The 24117-nt window shown below is 43.6% G+C and overlaps 1 protein-coding gene across 3 annotated transcripts in view; it reads right to left on the bottom strand.

The window, feature by feature from the left end:
- The window catches only part of TNFRSF11B (TNF receptor superfamily member 11b), a 92123-nt gene that overhangs the window by 12515 nt on the left and 55491 nt on the right, over positions 1–24117 (bottom strand). Inside the window, exons 1-3 of one of the 3 annotated variants that reach the window (XM_027828573.3) lie at positions 22576–22814; positions 22279–22403; positions 51–420 (exon numbers count right to left, since the gene is read on the bottom strand). In XM_027828573.3, coding sequence (XP_027684374.2) covers positions 51–420; positions 22279–22398 — 490 coding nt within the window. In that variant the 5' untranslated portion in view covers positions 22399–22403; positions 22576–22814. Of the gene's footprint in view, positions 1–50; positions 421–22278; positions 22521–22575; positions 22815–24117 lie in introns of those variants that run through there. The other 2 variants (XM_007066263.4, XM_043539152.1) reach the window with 2 other exon arrangements.

Raw genomic sequence — 24117 nt, 5'->3', positions numbered from 1 at the left:
CTTTGTACAGCTCTAATTAATTCTGTTGCATATTGAAAGCAGATACGTACCTGGTTGTACTACACCAAATCCAGGAGGACATTCTGTGTGCCTTAAACAAAATTCTAGCTCAAGGTATCTCCCTTCAATACATTCACAGATGCGGTTCTGTGTACTGTTGCATTCTTGCTTCACATACTGCAGCTCTTTGCACACTACGTTGCAGTACTGGCATTCATCGTTGCTGTTCCAGTCCTCTGCGTAGTACTGATTTGGACATGGTGCACATTCAGTCTTTTTTGTAGCTGTACAGTGCTGTTTTACATAGGTTCCCGGAGAGCACAGGTCACACATCAGTTGGCGAGATGTCACTGGGTCATAATGGAGGTACTTTGGGGGAGCGGTTTCTTGAGTTGTCCACTTAACATAGATATCCAAGAACTAGCAAAAGGAAAATTAAATATTGTTCTCTTTAGTCCTATGAGACAGCACAGCCAAAAAAACCTTACAGTTCTATGTGCTTATGTATCTAATCATGTCTGTTTCTTCAAAGTCATTAAAAAAAGACGTACTGCAGCAATATATGAAAACAACTATGAACCAACTTTCCCACTTTCCAGTGGCTACATTATCACAGAAAATTTAATATTTGAAAAAAAACCCAGGCTTTCCATATTACAACTATTAAAATATTCTGGAACCAACAAAGTCCAAGCTAACCCTAACCAATTAAATAGCATGATTTTACCATGATCCCCCTCTATTTTCCTGGGTCCGTTCATTATCTAACAAAGGGACTTACCCTGCAAATCACTTAAGCAGTTCTTTGTAGGATAGAGCTCTTAGACTGTAAATGCTGTGGGAACAGGACTATGGATTTGGATTGTCTTCTCACTTACACTAGTGTAACTCCAATGGGCCCAGGAGCAGTGCTTATTTGCACCAACTGTGGATCTGGCCCACAGATTTCAGTGGAATTGCTCCTGATTTACATTGATGTAAGTGAGAGGAGAATCAGGCCATCTGTATCATGAACCATAGAATCATAGAATATCAGGGTTGGACGGGACTTCAGGAGGTCATCTAGTCCAACCCCCAACTCAAAGCAGGACCAATCCCCAATTTTTGCCCCAGATCCCGAATGGCCCCCTCAAGGATTGAACTCGCAACCCTGAGTTTAGCAGGCCAATGCTCAAACCACTGAGCTATCCCCCACCATCATGCACACTTATAGTGCAACAGAAATGATAAATATATTATTGTACTGTTGAGCAATTTTAATTATGCTGTGATAGGAAAAAAAACTACTAGATTGCACTATTACCAAAAAGGTAGATCAAAATTCAAAGGACGCTCCTTTCCTATATTTATTTTTAACAATCAAATAAATGTAGCACCATGCTTTTTGAAAGTGCCTTTCATTTAATCTAGCATTGACATTCAGCCACTCCTGCGATAAAATGTAACTGCTGTTTAATATCCAACAGCAACACTAAACAATAGTTTTAGACATGCGAAGAATGCTGCAGCTAATTGAAAGTACAGGGAGGCTTTAGGAGGGTAGAATTTAATCTCCCAAAATGGAATGCCCCAGAACACTAGGGCTAATGCTTCCTGTCATGGGATATTAGTTTTACACCTTATCCAAAAGGCACATGCCCTATAACAACCCTAACACTATACTGGGAGCTACCTAATGAATAATCAGCTCAACTTCCTGCAGTAATTTGAATTTTCCTTGGAGGCCTCAGGAAGTGCTAATCCGGGATGACTCTGCTCAGGTGTGAGATCGTCCCTTGGAATGTCATTATTTTGTCATCTAAATACAAATTTTGGTTTGCAGTTTCTCCAGTAATGCATCAATAAAATGTATGAGTGCACTTGTTTACTTCCATGCATGAAGTGCTATGATACATGTGATGTCAGTAGGTACGGGCACGGCCCTGGGACACAGAACTTTGCTCCAGCCCAATATTGTGCATTCTGTTCATTGCTACTCTTTTAAATATTGTTGGTTTTACAAACGTTATCTGAATCAGTTCCTATGCATTACCTCTATTTGTGGCTATTTGTGGAAAACAAGCATGTGTGTGTTACTGAGGGATTCATCTTCTAGAATGGATTATAATGAGAACTGAATATGAAGCTTTATACAAGGAGAACATTATTTATTTAAAGTATATTTGGCTGTCCATCAGTGGTGCTGGATTGATAGCTCTAGCTCCATAATTCTCTGTTGATACAAAGAACAAATGTAACACAGGCAATGGCAACACAAGCTTCTCCACACCATCCCACCGATGTGCCCTTACCCCACCCTGAAGAACCATCTCTAGGTATAAGTATCTCACATTCTATGCCCATTCAGCATTAGCCTCTGTATTGAGGCTCCATTCAAGGGAACCAGATGTGCACGCTACATAAGCAAAACTCCTTCAGGCACAAAACCAAAACGGATATCAATGGGAGATGTGGACACTTGACCATCACTTGATTATCATGCAGGTTTACAAACAGCTATTCAATCAGGGGTGCTGGAACAATGTGTATAGTAGGGGTGCTGAGAGCCATTGAACCAAACTGTCAAGCCTGTATATAATGGAATCCACTTCAAGCCAGGGGGTGTGGGAGCACCCCAGTGACCCTCGTTCCAGCACCTATGTATCAGATTGTACTGACTTTTGGTCTCTGCTGCCTTGTTAGGGGTCAAAAGGCATTCTCTGCCTCCCCTGATTAATCCAGTCCTCCATTAGAAAATGTATGGAAGTGCAGTACATATGGATGGCGCATGAACTCCCCATTCAGGGAGGCTAGCCCCCTGCCCCTCCCCTTCCACCTGAGGCCCCACCCCTTCCACCCAAGACCGTGACCCCGCTCCATCTCTCCACTCTCACCTGCTGGGGCCAGAGGAGCCCCGGCCAGCCTGCCCAACCCACCCTGGCCCGCCCACCTAAGCTGCCCTGAGCCCCATCTGGCCAGCCTGCCCAAGCCACCCCGGCCCACCCATCTTCCCAGTCCGCCCTGGTCCACCTGCCTGTCTGAGTCCTGGTTGTCCAGAGGAGCACTGAGCCCTACCACAGTCTGGGGCTGTGGCGGGGAGCATTAGCCGAGGCTTGGGGAGGCTTAGCCTCTCCCAGCCTCCATTACACGGCCCCCATGGCAGCAGAGGTTTCATACATACATTTTAAGACCAGAAAGGACTATGAGATCATCTCGTCTGACCTCCTATATAACACAGGGCATAGAATTTCACCCAGTTACCCTTTCATTGAGCTCAATAACCTGTGCGTGACTAAAGCCTGTGTATCTCCCCTGGGGTTTAGAGAGCACGACTCCTTTAAAACCTGAGGCAGAGGAAGGCCTTGTTGTTCCAAAGGGAGGGGAGTTAAGGTAGGGAAAGCCACAGGGGAGTGTGTGTTTCTGGAGCTCCAGACAAGAGCCCCAAATCGAGCAGGCCCTCACATACAGAAGCAGCCAAGAACCAGCCTGAAGCCTGGGAGAGACAGAGCAGCTGACAGGATGTCCCAGCACAGGAACCAGGAGGAACACTGTGCCAAGAAGGGATCACCTGAGAAGGCCAAACCACAGCCAGTCTCAGTATCACTGTCACCCAGCGCTGCATGGGGCCATGAGTACTAGGGCTTGTGACCTTGTGTTGGGAATAAGGAAGGAAGTTATAGCTAATTAAGTGGGGCTGTTGTTGCTCTGTGTGGGTTTGTGTGGAGCAGCAGAAGAGGGCACCAGAAGGGTTTGCTGGGGAAAGTTTACTGGTGTGGAAGATGACTCAAGACTCACTGTTGGACTGGAACTCTACCCAGGATTCCTAACCTCTGAATCTAGACTCAGTGTCTATCCTTTTATATTGTGGTACCACTGGCCTGATGGGTCCTTGTGTTAGAAGTAACCCTGTTTTATTGTTCCCCCATCTTTTCCTCCTGTTGTTTTTCTCCATTCATCCCTCAATAAATAAATATTTCCCTTTCCTATATTCATTGTACTATTCCACTGTATTGTGTGTGTGTGTATTTACTCTAGGGGATTTGGAACAGGAGTTTCTGGGGTGGAAGCATAGGTACTGGAACTAGGAGTGCCGGGGTGCAGCAGCACCCCCTAGCTTGAAGTGGTTTCCATCAGATACAGGGTTTACAGTTTGGTTCAATGGTTCTCAGCACCCCCACTATACAAATTGTTCCAGCACCGTGGGGTGGAAGGGAGTTTCCCTGCTGCATTCCTACGCGTGCCTTTTCTTGGCCAGAGCTGCCCACAGAACGGACTCCATGATGGTCACATGGATGCTATAGTTACACATGTCTTCCAGAAAGGCATCCAGTCTTCATCTGAAGACATAATAAAAAGGAGAATCTAACCCTTCCCTCAGTACTTTGTTCCAATAGTTAATCACACTCACTGTTAAAAATGGGTGCTTTATTTCTAATTCGAATTTGTCTTGATGATTTACAGCTCTGTTTTTCTTAAATGTCTGGATCTGATTCACAGCTATTTAAAAAGAGGGTGTAGTACATTTTTGAAAAATGAATGGCTTTTCACTGATGAGCCGCATACTCACCCTTGGTAAACCTCTGACTATTACTCTAGTAAGAAAAGAGGCCTGATAATCTCATAAATCGTTGCTGTTAACAGTCCAAGATTCCTTTTAGGGTTTGTTTTCCCCTTCATCAGACAGATCATTTAGCAAGAATGAAACCACCCTCCTGACTATCCTACACACTTGCCTGGGCATACACAGCACATTAGAGCAGCATTTGTCAGACTTCAGTGTGGGGTGGAGAAACTGGAATGACACTTCTAAGCCAAATGCTGTAATTTAGAGTTTATGGAGCTCTGAGAGCTTCAGATAGTACTCAGCACAGATGGGAAGCTGGCATTATGTGAAAATTATTATGCAGCTCGAATGGAAATTACAGCAGGTCCTGGGTACAGAATATCTCTACACTGTAATGCATCTGAATGCTTCCACAGAAGACAAGCCATCTCTTACTGCAGTTGTAGAATTCTAGCTCTTGCCATTCATTTTCTCTTTGTGCACACACAGGGAGCACATTTCCCAGAGTTCTCAGCACCCAGGCATTCCCCTTGTGACACGTGTGAGTAAGGAGAGCAGGATTTGGCCGCTTGTCACTAGCTGCCGATTTCCACAGAAGACCATATAGGGGAGGCAAGCGTGAGATTTTGTTGTAGGGGTTGGGCCAGTTTTTCAAAAGAGCTCAGCTCCCATCATCAGGGACAGATGGCAGGGGAGACAGTGAAGAAGACAGGGGCACTCACTGCATGGCAGGATCTAGTCCTAAATGATGCAACTCATTAAAAATTATAAGCAAATTCTTCCAGCCAGGTTCAGAGGGGAGTTAATATAAATATAGCTTTTGGGACCAGCGAGGTCCATTCTGGTGGGGGTAAAGAAAACAAATAGACCTGTGCATGGGTGAATCTACTCATTTGAATCTCTACCCTGGTAAGCACAGACACCCACGTAATATTATGGTGGAGCAGCAGCCAAAATAATCTAAATGTGGATATAAAAGAGAAAGAAGAGCATTCAGCAGGCCAGGTTGTTTGTTTGCTTGTTTGTTTTAAAAAGAAAAAAATACCACAGGCACTAGGCAATATTCTTCTTCTATTCCTTGAAACACACTTTGTGCAGACGTATAAATGCAATAATCCAGACTGCCCTCATTGGCTCATCCATAAGTAGATAGTACTGTGCTATTCTGTTTTATTAGAGGTTTTTAAATAACATTACAGGCATAAATCAAATGTGTGTCTCAATGTTCTAGCAGATATTACACTTCGTTTCAACCCAGTGCCATGTTATTCATCCATACATTCACAGAACGTCATTCCCATGTCTCATTGCCCTACCACAGTTCTGTAGGCCCAGCAAAATGACCCCTTAAGATCAAGGCAAGGAAATATATTGTTCCAGAGGAATATCTTCAACTTAAGATACAACACACTTAAGATACAACTTAAGATACAACACTTATGGCATTTTGGTTAGGACTGTGTAAACTGAAGGCCTAATGTTAAGCTCCAGAATCCAGTTGGGTGTCTACCTGATTTTCAGAAGTGTTATAGAAGTATGTGCAGAGAGGCATTACACAGCATTATTATTATTTGTATTACCAGAGTGCCCAGGAGCCCTACTCATGAACTAGTATCCCATTGTGGCAGGTGCTGTTCAAACACACAGTCTCTGCCCCAAAGAACTTACATTTTTCTGCGTCTGCTTCATTTTGGATCATTCCTAACTTAGGTGTGTATGACAGGTTTCAGAGTAACAGCCGTGTTAGTCTGTATTCGCAAAAAGAAAAGGAGTACTTGTGGCACCTTAGAGACTAACCAATTTATTTGAGCATAAGCTTTCGTGAGCTACAGCTCACTTCATCGGATGCATACTGTGGAAAGTGTAGAAGATCTTTTTATACACACAAAGCATGAAAAAATACCTCCCCCCACCCCACTCTCCTGCTGGTAACAGCTTATCTAGATCACATGAACTCATCACTTTAGATAAGCTATTACCAGCAGGAGAGTGGGGTAGGGGGAGGTATTTTTTCATGCTTTGTGTATATAAAAAGATCTTCTACACTTTCCACAGTATGCATCCGATGAAGTGAGCTGTAGCTCACGAAAGCTCATGCTCAAATAAATTGGTTAGTCTCTAAGGTGCCACAAGTACTCCTTTTCTTTTTAGGTGTGTATGACGCTTTATATAGCAGATGGCTCCCCTCACACCCAGCCCACATGGGGCTAAGCCTATTCCTCATTCAGGGAAAACTCCTATTAACGTGAAAGGCCTGTGGCTAGAATAGGCTGAAAGAAAATATTAAACACTCCACCACCACTCATAAGATACAGGCATTTTCGACTAAATGAAAGCACAGCCTCAGTTGCTGGGCTGGTGGCCTAAACAGAAAAAACAGTATATTGAATTAACTATATTGATGAGCCAGTTGGGGCAAATGGGGCATAGTTCCACCGATGTCAATGAAGCCCACTGACACTAGCTGAAGATGCAGACCATCATCTTAACTCCAGAGATACGTTTGATATATTTGTTATCTGAAAAAACACAAAAAGTTGACAGAAACCTCTTGTCTGAATGCCTATTGGTTAATGGAAAGTAGTGACTTGAATTCATTCACACAACTTAGAGAAAAGATGGGAAATTCAATTACATTGCATATACCTGACCATTTTTGTAAAAACAGTGAAAATGTGTCCTACCCTGAGCAAAAATGTTAGAGTATTTTAGATTTTAGATTACAGCAATACTGAAATTAAAAGGCTTTTAGGAGGATTTTTAGTAGGCGGAAACAGAGCTTCAGTTAGTTTTTTTTTAAAGTTAGACTTTGGACTTTTTACCGTTTCATGCTACTCTAAATACTAAGGGTAAAATTCTGGACTTTTAAACTACTACAAGTCTATTGGCTTCAATACAGTTTCACTGAGAGCAGAATTTGGCACTAGATCACATGAACTCATCACTACTTAACCACCAAATCCAAAACAGGCACGTTTTACTTTGAAGGAAAGAACAGTCTGTCTTGAATTTATGTGAGTCACAAATAATGGTTGAAAAAACTGTAATGAATGGATGTCCAGTTAATCCCTTACTCATAGATTCATACACTTTAAGGCCAGAATGGACCATCATGATCACCTAGTCTGACCTCCTGCACATTGCAGGCCAGAGAACCTCCCCCATCCACTCCTGTAATAGACCCTACAGGCACTGCACAAGGAGTCTACCGTAACCAGTCATGCCCCAAATCATAAACTCAACAGTTAGCCTCACCTTTATACATATAACAACTATCACTTTCAATCACAATTGCCATTCTATGCTACTACCAGACACAGGCTCTGAAAAACCAGTATTAAAGAAAAGAGAACATAACAGAGAAAAAAAAAAACACTGGACTTAGTCTTTGCAAGTACTTTGTTGGATCCTTGAGAATCCTTTCAAGATTCCCCTGATTTCTATGCCCAGATTTAAAGCCCCCCTGGCCACTACCATTCAGACCAAGCAGTGCTGGACAGGACTCTTTTCATTAGTAGTGAGGGCTCCTCATCTACCATCCAGAAGACTGATGCAAAGTGCCGCATCTCCCTTCCAGGAGCCCACAACCATGGCTGGCCCAGACCCTCATCCCACTCCCACTGAAGTCAATAGAAAGACTTCAATGGACCGAGGAGTGGGAAACTAGGTCCATGAATGGGACCAATATTTACTGCACAGAAAATCAGGGTGCTATCTGAAAACAGCCAACCGTACACAGCAACTTGGGACTGATTCTGTAGGGTACTCCCTGAACTTCCCCAGCACCCTCTGAAGTCAATGATACTGAGTACCTTGTGGGACTGAGCCCTTACACCATAATTACAAACTCAGCAGTGGACAAATGTAGAGCAACAGGTGTTTGCTACAGAGTAAGGTCAACAGAAGTTATTTGTCAGTTCGCTGGAACTTAAGGCTCAATTTAAAAAAAACAAAACAAAACAAAAAAACAATTCAATTCTGAAATGACACCGTAAAAAAAAATTCTTGTACACCAAAAAAAAATCTCATGCCATATGCATTAGAAAAAGAACAATATCCACTCACCTAAATTGATCTCTGATGTCATATCATAGGTCCAATCCTATGAAGGTTCCTATTGGACCCTAAGGTCCAATCTTGCTAAGAGGTGCTAAATCGCACAGAATTTAGATCTCTTCCAAGAAGATTTGGGATCGATCTTAAAGACTTTCATATAACCTTTAAATTGGTCAATGGCATGAAAAATAATGAAATAATACATGATTCTTTAGTCATAATTGATATGTCCAGAAACCCTCTAAAGTCTGTGTCTAACTTAGATGATTTTTTAAACAAAATTTCAAATAGTTCTATGTTTATGTATAGTTTGTTTAACACGTTTAATGCCTTTTAACATATTATTCAAAATTAGTTACACAAGACTAAAAAGCAATCCTTTGGCAGTGCCACTCAACACATGGGCCTAGAGCAACATTTTTTCACACACACTTTACATCAATCTGCACAGAGAAGTCAGAGAATCTGCCAAATGCAACATCAGACAGTTTTTTTCCCCCTCTGAGCCTTTAGAAGAGGCTTTAGAAAGAGAAATAAAGTGATCTTATTACTTTATTTTAAACCTTGGGCATGAAAAGTAGTACACACCCTTTCCTTTTATTTTAAGATGTAAGACAAATAGCTGCTTGCTTTTCTCTGTTAAATTAAAAATGAAATATAGCAAAAATACAGCAAATACAGCAAAATCCTTCAAGCATCGTTCCCTTAAATCACTTCATTGGGAGAAAGGAAAGTAGTTTTTCAGAGTATGAAAATATTATTATTTGGCTTGGCTTTGTGGTTTTGGGTAGCAGACCATAGGATAATGTTTAATGTACTGAAAGAGATAAATCTGTTTCAGTTTTGAACTCCAAGTCCATCCTGAAGCATATTTTCCTACTTGATAAATTATGATTCAATTTCACTTTGTCAAAAATGTTGCCAGTGTTTGTAATGGATACAAAGTAGAATCTCAGAATTCTCCGGCTTTGCTTTTCAGGGTATTTGAATGAAGTGAAAACAGAGCGCTAAATCATGCCATCAGTTCCTAAACAGAACTCTCAATTGAAATTAATGGGAAGGTCCTGCTTAAAGTTTAGTGGCACAATACGGCCTATAGTATTGAAATACCAGAAATGACATTTGTCATAAATATAAAGGGAAGGGTAAACACCTTTAAATCCCTCCTGGCCAGAGGAAAAACCCTTTCACCTGTAAAGGGTTAAGAAGCTAAGATAACCTCGCTGGCACCTGACCAAAATGACCAATGAGGAGACAAGATACTTTCAAAGCTGGAGGGGGTGGGGGGAACAAAGGGTCCTCTCTCTGTCTGTGTGATTGTTTTGCTGGGACCAGAACAGGAATGCAGGTCAGAACTCCTGTAAAGTATTAGTAAGCAATCTAGTTAGATATGCGTTAGATTCTGTTTTGTTTAAATGGCTGATAAAATAAGTTGTGCTGAATGGAATGTATATTCCTGTTTTTCTATCTTTTTTGTAACTTAAGGTTTTGCCTAGAGGGATTCTCTATGTTTTGAATCTGATTACCCTGTAAGGTATTTACCATCCTGATTTTACAGAGGTGATTCTTTTACTTTTTCTTTCATTAAAATTCTTCTTTTAAGAACGTGATTGCTTTTTCATTGTTCTTAAGATCCAAGGGTTTGGGTCTGTGTGCACCTGTGCAAATTGGTGAGGATTTTTGTCACACCTTCCCCAGGAAAGGGGGTGTAGTGCTTGGGGGGATATTTTGGGGGGGAGACATTTCCAAGTGGGTACTTCCCCTGTTCTTTGTGTAACACTTTGGTGGTGGCAGCTTTTAACCTAAGCTGGTAAGAATAAGCTTCGGGGGTTTTTAATGCAGGTCCCCGCATCTGTACCCTAGAGTTCAGAGTGGGGAAGGAACCTTGACATGGTGGCAGAGCGGTGGGATCAATTTGAGATTAATTTGAAATCATTTTGAGATCAATTTGAGATTTTCTGAACCAGAAGCACAGATTTTAAAAGGACATTTTTTTTCCTTTGGGCTGCTTGGAAACAGGTTTTAAGCTGAAAGCAGTTAGAGTTTTTTTGTCTCTGCCTGGGGAGAGGAAGCATGCTGAGGCGGAGAAGGAAAAAGAGAGGAATCATGCACTGGAGATGGAGAAGGCAAAGGCTGAGCGGAATCTACTGGAGAACCCTAACCATCCTTCTCCAACAATCCACAAATAGGAGCGACTATGTCCACAGTATGATGTATCCAGTGATATTGCTGAATATTTTCTCACCTTTGAGAGAATGTGCACTCTCCATAAAATTCCTGAAGCTCACAAGATGACCACATGGGTCGCAAAATTGACTCGAAGAGCTCTGGACATATTCAATAAGATGCCTATTGATGAGGCTTCTGACTATAATAAGTTCAAGGATTTGCTTTTAAAGCAATTTCAAATTACATCTGAAACGTACAGAGTAAAATTTCGAACCCTTAAGAGAGGGCCTGGACTAAGTAATGTGGCTTATCTAAACCAGATGAAGGACCTGTTAGATAAATGGGTCCAAGGAAGGGGTGTCACTAGCTTTGACGGAATGTGTGATTTGATAGCTCAGGAGCAATTCCTGAAGATGTCCAAGGAGGAAATAAAACAGTGTTTATGGGATAAGGAAATGGACTCAGCAGAAAGTCTTGCTTCTTATGCTGATCGATACGAGCAGTCCCTGACCACCAGAGAGGCGGGGCAAGCCGGAACAAAACAGGTGGAGGTAGGAGAGAGGAACAACCCTGGTAGCAGTTGGAGCGGATACCAGAAGTGAAACCCTCAGACCACACCCTACTACTGGGGGAAGCCCAAGGCCCCAACTACACACCAAGGAATACTCCAGACACCTTATCGTCCTGCCACACCGTTCTCTAGCAACCCACCTAGCCCCAGTGATCCGTCAGCTGGACGATGTTTTAAATGTAACGAGCCAGGGCATGTGAAGGCCAACTGCCCCAAGAACCCCAACAGATTACAGTTCATTGCACCGGAATCACATCAGAGGTCCTCAGGCCCAGATACGTCCCAGATACCCTCAGAGTGGAGGGAAACTGTGAGTGTGGGCGGGAAGAAGGTCACCGCGTGGAGGAACACCAGAGCACAAGTGTCGGCTATCCATGCTTCCTTAGTGGACCCAAATTTAATCGGCCCAGAGATTCAAGTGACAATTCAACCCTTCAAGTCCAACTCTTTCGATTTGCCTACAGCCAAGTTGCCTGTTCAGTACAAGGGCTGGTCAGGAACGTGGACTTTTGCAGTCTATGATGATTATCCCATCCCCATGCTGCTGGGGGAAGACTTGGCCAATCATGTGAAGTTAGCCAAGAGGGTGGGAATGGTCACCCGAACCAGGCTAAACAAGTTGTCATGCCTAGCTCTGTTCCAGAAACTTCTACCAGGACCTGGTCAGAGGTGATGGAACCGGACCCCATGCCAACAACAGCAACAGCAGTAGTGAATCCAGTCCCAGAGACCCAGACAGAGCTAGCCCCAGAACCAGAACAGGCAGAACAACCAGCACCAGACCCATTGCCAGCACTGAATACAGTACTTGCAACCCCAACACGAGAGGGCCCCAGCGAACCTGAACCGGCAGCAGCCAATAACCCTACACAAGAGGCTCAGCCGGAGCCTGAACCCCAACATAGTGCACCAGTGGAGAGCAGTTCACAGTCAACGGAAACAGCCCCATCCCCTATATCGCTTCCAGAGGGACCAAGCCTAGGTCCACAATCCAATGAGGAACTGATGTCTCCAGCATCAAGGGAACAGTTTCAGACCAAACAGGAAGCAGATGAAAGCCTCCAGAGAGCTTGGATGGTGGCACAGAGAAACGCACTGCCTCTCAGCTCTTCTAATCGATCCAGGTTTGTTGTAGAAAGAGGACTTTTATACAAGGAAACTCTGTCTGGTGGACACCATGAAGACTGGCATCCTCAGAGACAGTTGGTAGTTCCAACTAAGTACCAGGTAAAGCTCTTGAGCTTAGCCCACGATCATCCTAGTGGCCACGCTGGGGTGAACAGGACCAAAGACCGTTTTGGGAGGTCATTCCACTGGGAGGGAATGGGCAAGGATGTTTCTACCTATGTCCGGTCTTGTGAGGTGTGCCAAAAAGTGGGAAAACCCCAAGACCAGGTCAAAGGCCCTCTTCAGCCACTCCCATCATTGAAGTTCCATTTCAGCAAGTAGCTGTGGATAGTCTGGGTCCTTTTCCGAAAAAGACACCCAGAGGAAAGCAGTACATACTGACTTTCATGGATTTTGCCACCCGATGGCCGGAAGCAGTAGCTCTAAGCAACACCAGGGCTAAAAGTGTGTGCCAGGCACTAGCAGACATTTTTGCCAGGGTAGGTTGGTCCTCCGACATCCTCACAAATGCAGGAACTAACTTCCTGGCAGGAACTATGGAAAGCCTTTGGGAAGCTCATGGGGTAAATAACTTGGTTGCCACTCCTTACCACCATCAAACAAATGGCATGGTGGAGAAGTTTAATGGAACTTTGGGGGCCATGATACGTAAATTGGTAAATGAACACTCCAATGATTGGGACCTAGTGTTGCAGCAGTTGCTCTTAGCGTACAGAGCTATACATCCCAGTTTAGGGTTTTCACCCTTTGAACTTGTATATGGCCGCGAGGTTAAGGGGCCATTACAGTTGGTGAAGCAGCAATGGGAGGGGTTTACACCTTCTCCAGGGACGAACATTCTGGACTTTGTAACCAACCTACAAAACACCCTCCGAACCTCTTTAGCCCTTGCTAAAGAAAACCTACAGAATGCTCAAAAAGAGCAAAAAGCCTGGTATGATAAACATGCCAGAGAGCAGTCCTTCAAAGTAGGGGACTAGGTCATGGTCTTAAAGGCGCTCCAGGCCCATAAAACGGAAGCGTTGTGGGAAGGGCCATTCACGGTCCAGGAGCACCTGGGAGCTGTTAATTATCTCATAGTATTCCCCACCTCCAACCGAAAGCCTAAGGTGTACCATATTAATTCTCTAAATCCCTTTTATTCCAGAGAATTAAAGGTTTGTTAGTTTACAGCCCAGGGAGGAGATGATGCTGAGTGGCCTGAAGGTGTCTTCTACGAAGGGAAAAGTGCTGGTGGCGTGGAAGAGGTGAACCTCTCCATGACCCTTGGGCGTATGCAGCGACAGCAGATCAAGGAGCTGTGCACTAGCTATGCACTGACATTCTCAGCCACCCCCGGACTGACTGAACGGGATACCACTCCATTGACACAGGTAATGCTTACCCAATTAAAGTTCAACCTTACTGGGTGTCTCCTCAAGCTTAAACTGCTATAGAACAGGAGATCCAGGATATGCTACAGATGGGGGTAATCCACCCCTCTGGCAGTGCATGGGCATCTCCAGTGGTTCTAGTTCCCAAACCAGATGGGGAGATATGTTTTTACGTGGACTGCCCTAAGCTAAATGCTGTGAGTCGCCCAGACAACTATCCAATGCCACGCACAGATGAATTATTGGAGAAACTGGGACGGGCCCAGTTCATCTCTACCTTGAACTTAACCAAGGGGTACTGGCAGGTACCACTAGATGAATCCGCCAAGGAAAGATCAGCCTTCACCACACATGTTGGGCTGTATGAATTTAATGTACTCCCTTTTGGGCTGCGGAATGCACCCGCCACCTCCCAAAGACTTGTAGATGGTCTCCTAGCAGGACTGGGGGAATATGCAGTCGCCTACCTTGATGATGTGGCCATATTTTCGGATTCCTGGGCAGAACACCTGGAACATCTACAAAAAGTCTTGGCGCGCATAAGGGAGGCAGGACTAACTGTTAAGGCTAAGAAGTGTCAAATAGGCCTAAACAGAGTGACTTACCTTGGACACCAGGTGGGTCAAGGAACTATCAATCCCCTACAGGCCAAAGTGGATGCTATCCAAAAGTGGCCTGTCCCAAAGTCAAAGAAACAGGTCCAATCCTTCTTAGGCTTGGCCGGATATTACAGGTGATCTGTACCGCAGTACAGCCAAATCGCCGCCCCACTGACAGACCTAACCAAAAAGAAACAGCCAAATGCCAACGTTCAGTGGACCGAAGAGTGTCAGAAGGCCTTTAACCAGCTTAAAGTGATACTTGTGTCTGACCCTGTGCTAAGGGCCCCAGACTTTGACAAACCGTTCCTAGTAACCACAGATGCGTCCAAGCATGGTGTGGGAGCAGTTTTAATACAGGAAGGACCGGATCAAGAATTCCATCCTGTAATGGTTCTTAGCAAGAAGCTGTCTGAGACGGAAAGCAACTGGTCAGTCAGTGAAAAAGAATGTTACGCCATTGTCTGCACTCTGGAAAAGCTACGCCCATACGTTTGGGGATGGCATTTCCACCTGCAAACTGACCATGCTGCGCTACAGTGGCTTCATACCACCACGGGAAATAACAAAAAACTTATTCGGTCAAGTTTAGCTCTCCAAGATTTTGATTTCGACATCCAACACATCTCAGGAGCTTCTAACAAAGTGGCTGATGCACTCTCCTGTGAAAGTTTCCCAGAATCAACTGGTTAAAATCGTCTTTGAGATGTGGAAAATATTGTTAGTCTTTATATACTTGGTAGTATATTTAGAGGTGCATGTGTCTTATTAACTCTGTTTTCTCCTAGAGCTCCAGGAAGAAATCACAGCCAGCGTTTCACCCTATCTGTGATTTGGGGGGCATGTCATAAATATAAAGGGAAGGGTAAACACCTTTAAATCCCTCCTGGCCAGAGGAAAAACCCTGATAAAATAAGTTGTGCTGAACGGAATGTATATTCCTGTTTTTCTATCTTTTTGTAACTTAAGGTTTTGCCTAGAAGGATTCTCTATGTTTTGAATCTGATTACCCTGTAAGGTATTTACCATCCTGATTTTACAGAGGTGATGCTTTTATTTTTTCTTTCATTAAAATTCTTCTTTTAAGAACCTGATTGCTTTTTCATTGTTCTTAAGATCCAAGGGTTTGGGTCTGTGTTCACCTATGCAGATTGGTGAGGATTTTTATCAAGCCTTCCCCAGGAAAGGGGGTGTAGTGCTTGCGGGGATGTTTTGGGGGGGAGACGTTTCCAAGTGGGCACTTCCCCTGTTCTTTGTGTAACACTTTGGTGGTGGCAGCTTTTAACCTAAACTGGTAAAAATAAGCTTAGGGGGTCTTTCATGCAGGTCCCCACATCTGTACCCTAGAGTTCAGAGTGGGGAAGGAACCTTGACAACATTAAAGAGCCTTCACACTACTAATAGTTTAGTGAGTCAAAACAGCACATCGTGAATCGCCAAACTGGATAAGATCAATGGCCGTCTAATCCTATCATCCTGTCTTTGGCAGTATGCAAAATTTTTCAGACCGGGGAATGGGATGGGAGGAGAATCCTGTCACCTGGCTAACTGAGATACTAAAAGCATGGGCCTAAACTTCCTAACTTTCCTTACTACCAAATCCTAATTACTTCAAAGACCTCATTGGGACTACTCACCTCTGAGTAAATTCAACAGAATTTGACCCCATGGGGAAAATTTATTTTCCTGAACTCAGCTCATGATCACCTCATACTCTGAAGCAGGAGTTTGGACAGACCTTGTAAATTTTATCTCACGTAACTGCAGGTGCTATTCTTATTTATAGACCTATCTAGTGCTTTTCAAATCTTGCTGAGGTTTTTATCCACAAAATATCTTGTGGTGGTGAGTCCTAAGGTTTCATTGTAGTTTATGTGAAAATTCTTGTATCCACTTTAAATTTATGTCACAGACTTTTTTCATACACTGTACACTTCACAGGGATTACAAAATACTCTTTTCCACTGCATATTAACCTCTGTGTTAGAAACTGGAATACCTTTACCAGTGCAGGCAAACAAAGAATGATTGACATCTTATTCCATCTACATCATTAAAAAATGAACATCAATTACCTCCCAACACTATCTGTGGTACCACAGGTTATCGACTGTTCTAAAAAAAAAATCTGTGGTGTCTCAAATACTTGTATGTTTACTTGTTAATAGGATCTATGTTATGTTTCCTATGGGCCTGATCCTGGATCATGCGAAGTAACCTCAACTCCGAAGACTTCAGTGGAAACTAAAGGCAGTGGACACCTCAGAGGATCACATTCTAAATAGGCAATTGTTAGATCTGTACAGACATGTGGTCCTGGTTTGTGCAAAATGTTCCAGACTTTCTTTCTTGTGGGATTGCACCCCTTGATTGTTACTTTTGGGGGGAGGGTGTTATTAATCCAAAAGCAAAATCCATCTGAAATCACCAAGTTCGACTTGTTTTGCCATGGAACACTTGCAAAATGACTGAGCTTTGCATACTTTCCACCCAAAGTCATAATTGGTCATAGGTGCACTTGAACCTCAGCCCAAACTCAGCAAACCTTTTGGCAAACAAAGGCTGTGTTTCAGGTGTGCAACAGAAGCTAAAATCAAGCAGATTTCATCTGGTTTAGGATCTCTTCATAAAGGGTTTGCACAACTCCATCATCACTTTTTTTTTTTTTTTACATAAAGGGCTTGGGCCCTTTGGAGTTACTGGGATGTTTGTCTGATTGCAGTGGGAGCAGAAGCAGTCCCAGAAAGCACTCAACAGCCTAAACGCCATGTTGAATTCTTCATGTAATCTAACTGCAGCATATTTAGTACAGGTTTCAGAGTAGCAGCCGTGTTAGTCTGTATCTGCAAAAAGAAAAGGAGTACTTGTGGCACCTTAGAGACTAACACATTTATTTGAGCATAAGCTTTCGTGAGCTACAGCTCACTTCATCGGATGCATTCAGTGGAAAATACAATGGGGAGATTTATATACACAGAGAACATGAAACAATGGGTGTTACCATACACACTGTAACGACAGTGATCATGTGCCAGCAATGCCCCTCTGCCATGTACATTGGCCAAACTGGACAGTCTCTACGTAAAAGAATAAATGGACACAAATCAGACGTCAAGAATTATAACATTCAAAAACCAGTCGGAGAACACTTCAATCTCTTTGATCACTCGATAACAGACCTAAAAGTGGCAATTCTTCAACAAAAAAACTTCAAAAACAGACTCCAAGGAGAGACTGCTGAATTGGAATTAATTTGCAAACTGGATACAATTAACTTAGGCTTGAATAAAGACTGGGAGTGGATGTGTCATTACACAAAGTAAAACTATTTCCCCATGTTTATTCTCCCCCCCCCCCCCCTTTGTTCCTCAGATGTTCTTGTCAACTGCTGGAAATGGCTCACCTTCATTATCACTACAAAAGGTCCCCTCACCCCACCCCCGCTGGTAACAGCTCACCTTACCTGATCACTGTCGTTACAGTGTGTATGGTAACACCCATTGTTTCATGTTCTCTGTGTATATAAATCTCCCCACTGTATTTTCCACTGAATGCATCCGATGAAGTGAGCTGTAGCTCACGAAAGCTTACGCTCAAATAAATTTGTTAGTCTCTAAGGTGCCACAAGTCCTCCTTTTCTTTATATTTAGTACAGTATTCTCCACATCTGGAAAAATGCAGAAGATACCCTTAAACTGCAAATGGAACTCAACGGCTATATGACAAGTTAACAAGGCCTTCCAGCTCATCAAAGGATCAGACCCTAACTGCACAAACTGAGATCTCTTAATTATTGAATTGTTCAATTTAATCTTTTAGAAAGATATCTAGCCAATACTTTTTTCCCTTAATGTGAGAGGAAGTAGGCTGGTGGTTAAAGCACAAGGCTGAGAACCTGGAGATCTGGTTTGTCTCTCTGGCTTAGCCGTATACTTGCTATATTAACCCAGGCAAGTCATTTAGGGCACATATTTTCAAACTTTGTTACCTAGTTCACTTGAATGAAAGGCACATGTGTTCAGCAACTCTAACAACCAGGCACTTATTTAGATACTATACCTAAATATGAATGTAGGTGCTAACTATAGGCACCAGTATCTGAAAGATGTGGATCTTAACCTCTGTCTCAGGGCTTGTCTACATGGCAAGTTACTGCGCTACAAGCCAGGGCGTGAATCTATAGCACACCAGTTTGCCACACGCTACCTTGCCATGTGGACACAGCTACAAGTGCTGTGATAGTTTCAGAGTGTGTTTTAATGTACTGCGACTTCAAAGCATAATGCTCTATCCACACTCAGGGACTTTCACTGCACTGTAGCAGTGTTCACACAGGACATTACACAAGCCCGGTTATGAATCTACAGCACACCAGCTTGCCACTCAGTACAGTAACTCCTCACTTAAAGTCGTCCCGGTTAACTTTGTTTCGTTGTTAAGTTGCTGATCAATTAGGGAACATGCTCGTTTAAAGTTGTGCAATGCTCCCTTATAATGTCGTTTGGCAGCCGCCTGCTTTGTCCACTGCTTGCAGGAAGAGCAGCCCGTTGGAGCTAGCTGGTGGGGGCTTTGAACCAGGGTGGACCGACAGCCCCCCTATCAGGTCCCCTAAGTTCCCCGTATGGCAGCCGCCTACAGGCTATCAATTGCCAGGCAGTTCAGCTGTCCCTCCCCCCATTGCCATGTGCTGCTCCTGCCCTCTGCCTTGGAGCTGCTCCCGGGAGCCTCCCGCTTGCTGTGCGGGGGGACGGGACAGGAAAGAAGGGGGCTAATGTCAGGATGTCCCCCTCCCCCCTGCTCCTGCACCCTGCTTACCCCAATTCCATAGAGTAGGGGAAGGACACGACAGGGCTCAGGATGGAGGGAGCTTCCTGGCAGCAGCTGCTGTCTCAACTTGCTGATCTACTTAAAAAGGCAGTGTACTTAGAGTGGGGTCAGCATACTTAAAGGGGCAATGCGCATCTCTCTCTCTCTCACACACGGTGTGTGTCTCTGTCTCTGTCTGCCATGCTGTCTCCCCTCCCTCCATTCGTGCTGCCTTGTAGAGTGTGAGGCTACATTAACAACAATGGGTTAACCCTTGAGGGCTCAGCTGATTGCTAGTTCATCATTTAGCAGTAAGACATTCCCTGGGAAATATCTCATCCTCTGACTTCACCACCTCAACCAAACTTCACAATCATCATCGCTGTGTACCAGTATTAAATTGTTTGTTTAAAACTTATACTGTGTGTGTATGTGTGTGTGAATATATACTATATATATATAGTCTTTTGTCTGGTGAAAAAAAATTCCCTGGAACCTAACCCCCACCTATTTACATTAATGCCTATGGGGAAACTGGATTTGCTTAACATCGTTTCACTTAAAGTCACATTTTTCAGGAACATAACTACAACGATAAGCGAAGAGTTACTGTAGCTTGCTGTGTAGACAAACCCTCAAGTTTCTTCGTCAGTGAAGTGAGATATGTAGCCTACCTTACAGAGCTTTTGTTTTGTCAGTATTTACAAATTTACACCTTTACATTAAGAATTGTGGATAAAGGCTCTCTGGAAGTCTAAATTAGTATTATTCCATATTCAGCTGTCTGAGCAGACAGACAGCTGCTCTTGGGGTTGAGAAATGGTGAAATAAATATTCTTCATAGCTAGGATTCACAATCTCGATGAGGATGAGGATGAGGAAGTGAAGAAAAAAAATAACCAACCAACAGAACAGCTCTGGAAAGATGCATCAGATTTGCAAATCATGTATTAATCTCTAGGTAAAATTACACATCTTATAGTGACAGCAGGATTTCTGAGATAACCTAGACCTATGCCATGCAACTGTCATGGGTATGAATTCATGTCATGGATACATGAAGCCTCTACACTGAATAGAATTACTACTACTACAAACATAGTATTCTTCCAGGAAGATGACATGGTGGGCGATGTAATCTCTTTTACTGGACCAACTTCTGCTGCTGACAGAGACAAGCTTTCGATCTTGCACAGAGCTCTTCTTCAGGTTTGGTCAGGAAGATGGTGAGTTAGTAGCAATCCTATTCAATGGAGAGGCTGAATCATGACCGAAGAGAAATATAAATGAGAAAGCATCAAAATTGCTACAGTAGATTAAAACAACGGCTGCCTACACATGACAGACCAGACAGCCACACCAAGAAAAGGGTGTCATATTAGAGATCCAAAATAGCAGAGAGAGAGGTCAAATTTAGGAGATGGGATAAAGTGGGGGATTAGTAACAGGATACAGTAACAACTTATTGGCATTTTTTCACATTCCTTGGTGCATGAAAGTCTGTTGGTGATATCACTGCTGCTCTAAAATGAAGATCAAGTTTAATTTCATTGTAAATTGTTATTTTAGAAAATGTACCAGTTTATTATATTACAGTTAACTAGGAATCTAATACATTAAAATGTTTAAATGCTATTACATTATGATGAACAGATAGAAAGGCAAGTTGGTAACAAGTTATTGCTGACATTCCACACTTAACTTCCTGTCCATTTATATAAACAAAAAAAGGCATAATAATATAAGGTAAATAAAAAGGTTTTAGTCTCACATTTCAATTTGCTGACCATAAACATAACAATTTTTGCTCTTCCTCCAGCCCCCATTAATTACTTCGGTTTATTTTTCAAAAAACTCTTTCAGGAAATTCTACCCAAAGTAATACACATGCATTACTCATCAGTGACTGGAAATCTTCTAATTTGTTTTACATGAATACACACACACACACATGCACTTTAATTAACTTTTAGAATATGTAACTCAGTTCTAACTGTATCAGAGATTACCTGGACATTAATGCCACTATACTTGCTAAGACATTCTAGAAAAGTAACTGTATATGAATATGTAATAGTCCATTGTTATAACAACCAAGTACTGTTTAAATATTTATTACACAGTAGAAGTCTATACAAATTTCAAAAATTGATTTAATGCAATTTTAACTTCCAAACAGCTAAATAGATTAAACAACATTTTAAAAGGTTTGTTCCAGTGCTGAGACCACCATAGGCATACTTAGAGCAATTTTTCAAAGATGGATCTATCTATCTATCTATCTATCTATCTATCTATCTATCTATCTATCTATCTATCTTTGAAAAATTGCTCTAAGTATGCCTGTGGTGGTCTCAGCACTGGAACAAACTTTTTAACCAACCACTAAAAGCAGGGGCTTAGAAGACACCTGCTGCCCCAGCAGTAACATTTCCTGCAATGACATGAAGGACACTACTACTAATTCACCATATGTTTGTGTACCCAAAGCAAAATTGAGCAGTTTAGAAAGTCAAAAGAAACATCATCTGTTTGTGCTTTAAAAGACATTCTGTGGTCACACCGTTTTTCCTAAAGCAAGAATGTTCTCCCAAGACCTGGAGATACTGATCAACACTTGTGCAATAATAACCAACAGTGACTCGGAAGATTAGGCAAATATGGAGTTTTAATAAGTCATAAAAGAAACATCCCAAGCTAAAAATTCATTGCCAGCTCATATAGTTTTTGCTAGTGTAAGAGTGATGTGAGCCTGAGAAGACGGGGGAAGAATAAGAGAGGAAAGAACATGAATGCAAAGCAAATGATGCCAATACCTTATGTGATAAAAGTATCTGCTTTTCTCCTGACGCTGGAAGCTCCCGTCCCAGTTTAAATCTTACCACAAAAGCCCACGGTGATGAAACTGGAACACGTTAACCAGAAGGAAGAGCAAGCGAAAAAAACCGAGGGGAAGAGTGGATCTGCAGCCTGACCTCTCAGGGCAGCCCCAGCCCTCCAAAGGCTCCGATCTTCCTCTGCGAAGGGACTTACCACAAGCGTGCAGCGCAGGACCGTGTTCATTGTGGTCGGCGGGAGAAACCTCAGGGAGCTGCGCACGCTAGACAGGGAGGCAGTGAAAGCTCCGGTCCCCTCGCAGCCTGCTGCTGACATCCCCCCTACATGAAAGGCACGTTGTATATATATAGCCCCTGCTGCAACAGGAAGCATTAGCTCAGCTTTGATCACTCATCCCCTGTCCAGCACCAAACGTGGATTCCCCTCCCCAACCCCCCCACCCCCAAGGAACTGTAAAACTTGGTGACTTCATGGAACCCTTTCAGGGCTCACCACAGGCTGGGGAACGCAGGAGGGAGTGTCAGGGGCTGGCCTCTGACGGGCGCTGGCTGCTGGCTGCCGGCCTGGCCCTCGCTCGAGGGAGCGGGAATCAGTCACCTTCGGACCGGGCACGAGCCAGTCAGCGGCGGCCCTGGGCTCGTCGGAGGCGGGTTTAAAAATATCTCCCTCGGTCCAGCCTGCGGTGCAGAGACCTCTAGCGCTTTGCATCTGCGGCTGCACCTCCGCGAAGCTGGGGAGGACGGGGTAGGGACCGGGCTGCCCAGTGATTTGCTGCCGTGCAGCGGGTGGGTAGGAAACCAGGGGACTCCACGGATTCCCCCTCCCTCCTAATGCAGGAACAAGCCACCTCATCGCTCCCCACCCACCCTGGTTCGCTTGGCCGGGGGCCTCAGCGCTGGTTTTCCTGGGCCCTGAGGGTACCACAGAGCTGGATGGGCCGCCTGCAGGTGTAAAGGCCTCTTCAGTCCCTAGGATGCTGGGGAGGCAGCACAGGGGGGCTTTGCAGAAAGCCTGGGGGAGAGCAGTAGTGGTGGAATTATTTCCTGGCTGTACAGGGCTTGGAACATGCAGAAGTTCCGAGCATAATGATGATTCTTTCTAGCCAGAAAGGACACAGACATTCATAATCTGAAAAAAACGAAGGCTCCAGCTGTGGAACCCTTACACTGGCAAGCACTTGCTCACAGGAGTAGCCCCATTGACGTCACTGGGGGTCAGCACTCATTCATGCTGAGCCTGGGTCTTTTCTTCACTACATTTGACTGAAATCGAAATGGATGGCAGGGTACGTGCAATGTGGGTTTTTTTTTTTTTTTTTCCTGTAGGCACCACAGGCCCCATCCTGCCTTCCTTGTGTGCCCCAAACTTTTGGAGAACTCCCAGGAGTTCCCCTTCTGGAAACCAGGGCAGTTTTGCATGTATAAGGAATGCAGGATCAGAGCCAACTGGAACTAAGAAGGTTTCCCTTAAAAAAAAAAAAAGGCAGCAGGAAATATATGTCTTTCCCGAAACCTGTAGATATTGTGGAAGAGGGAAAGAGTGGGGCTAAATTCTTACAGCAGGGAGGAGAAATCGGCAAATTTCTTTGACCTCCTTAGTTTTAAGTTTTCCCACTTAAATTGGAGATTGTGGTGAAGATTAATTATTTAATGTTTGTGAAACTTATTGAGATGAAATCTTAGTCTTAAAGGTGCTTTTCTTTCAAAATTTTTCAATATACTCTTATTCTTCACTCATACTGATTACTGAAGCGCCAACCTTGTCACTTTCCTTAGAGCCTGTTTAACATGAATGGGAGTTTTGCCATTGACTTAGGGGGGAAAGGTTCAGCTCCTTAGATCCTAAATCGTTAGTATGCCCTCTGCCCCCCTCTAGCAGGATCACTTTTTCAGAAGGGTTCCAGTTTTCTCATTCTGTCCCTACATGAAATACACAAAGTCCAAAAATATTCTGGCAAGGACTAAAATCTAATAGCTTTCAAATGCTGGGAGTAGACAGTGGGCCTAAATCAAACCCATTATCCATACCCCAAAC

The sequence above is a fragment of the Chelonia mydas genome, chromosome 2 (assembly GCF_015237465.2).
Source record: "Chelonia mydas isolate rCheMyd1 chromosome 2, rCheMyd1.pri.v2, whole genome shotgun sequence".
NCBI classification, from domain to species: Eukaryota; Metazoa; Chordata; order Testudines; family Cheloniidae; genus Chelonia; species Chelonia mydas.
The sequence above is the reverse complement of the archived record's forward strand: the minus strand, read 5'-3'. Positions and strand labels throughout refer to the sequence as shown.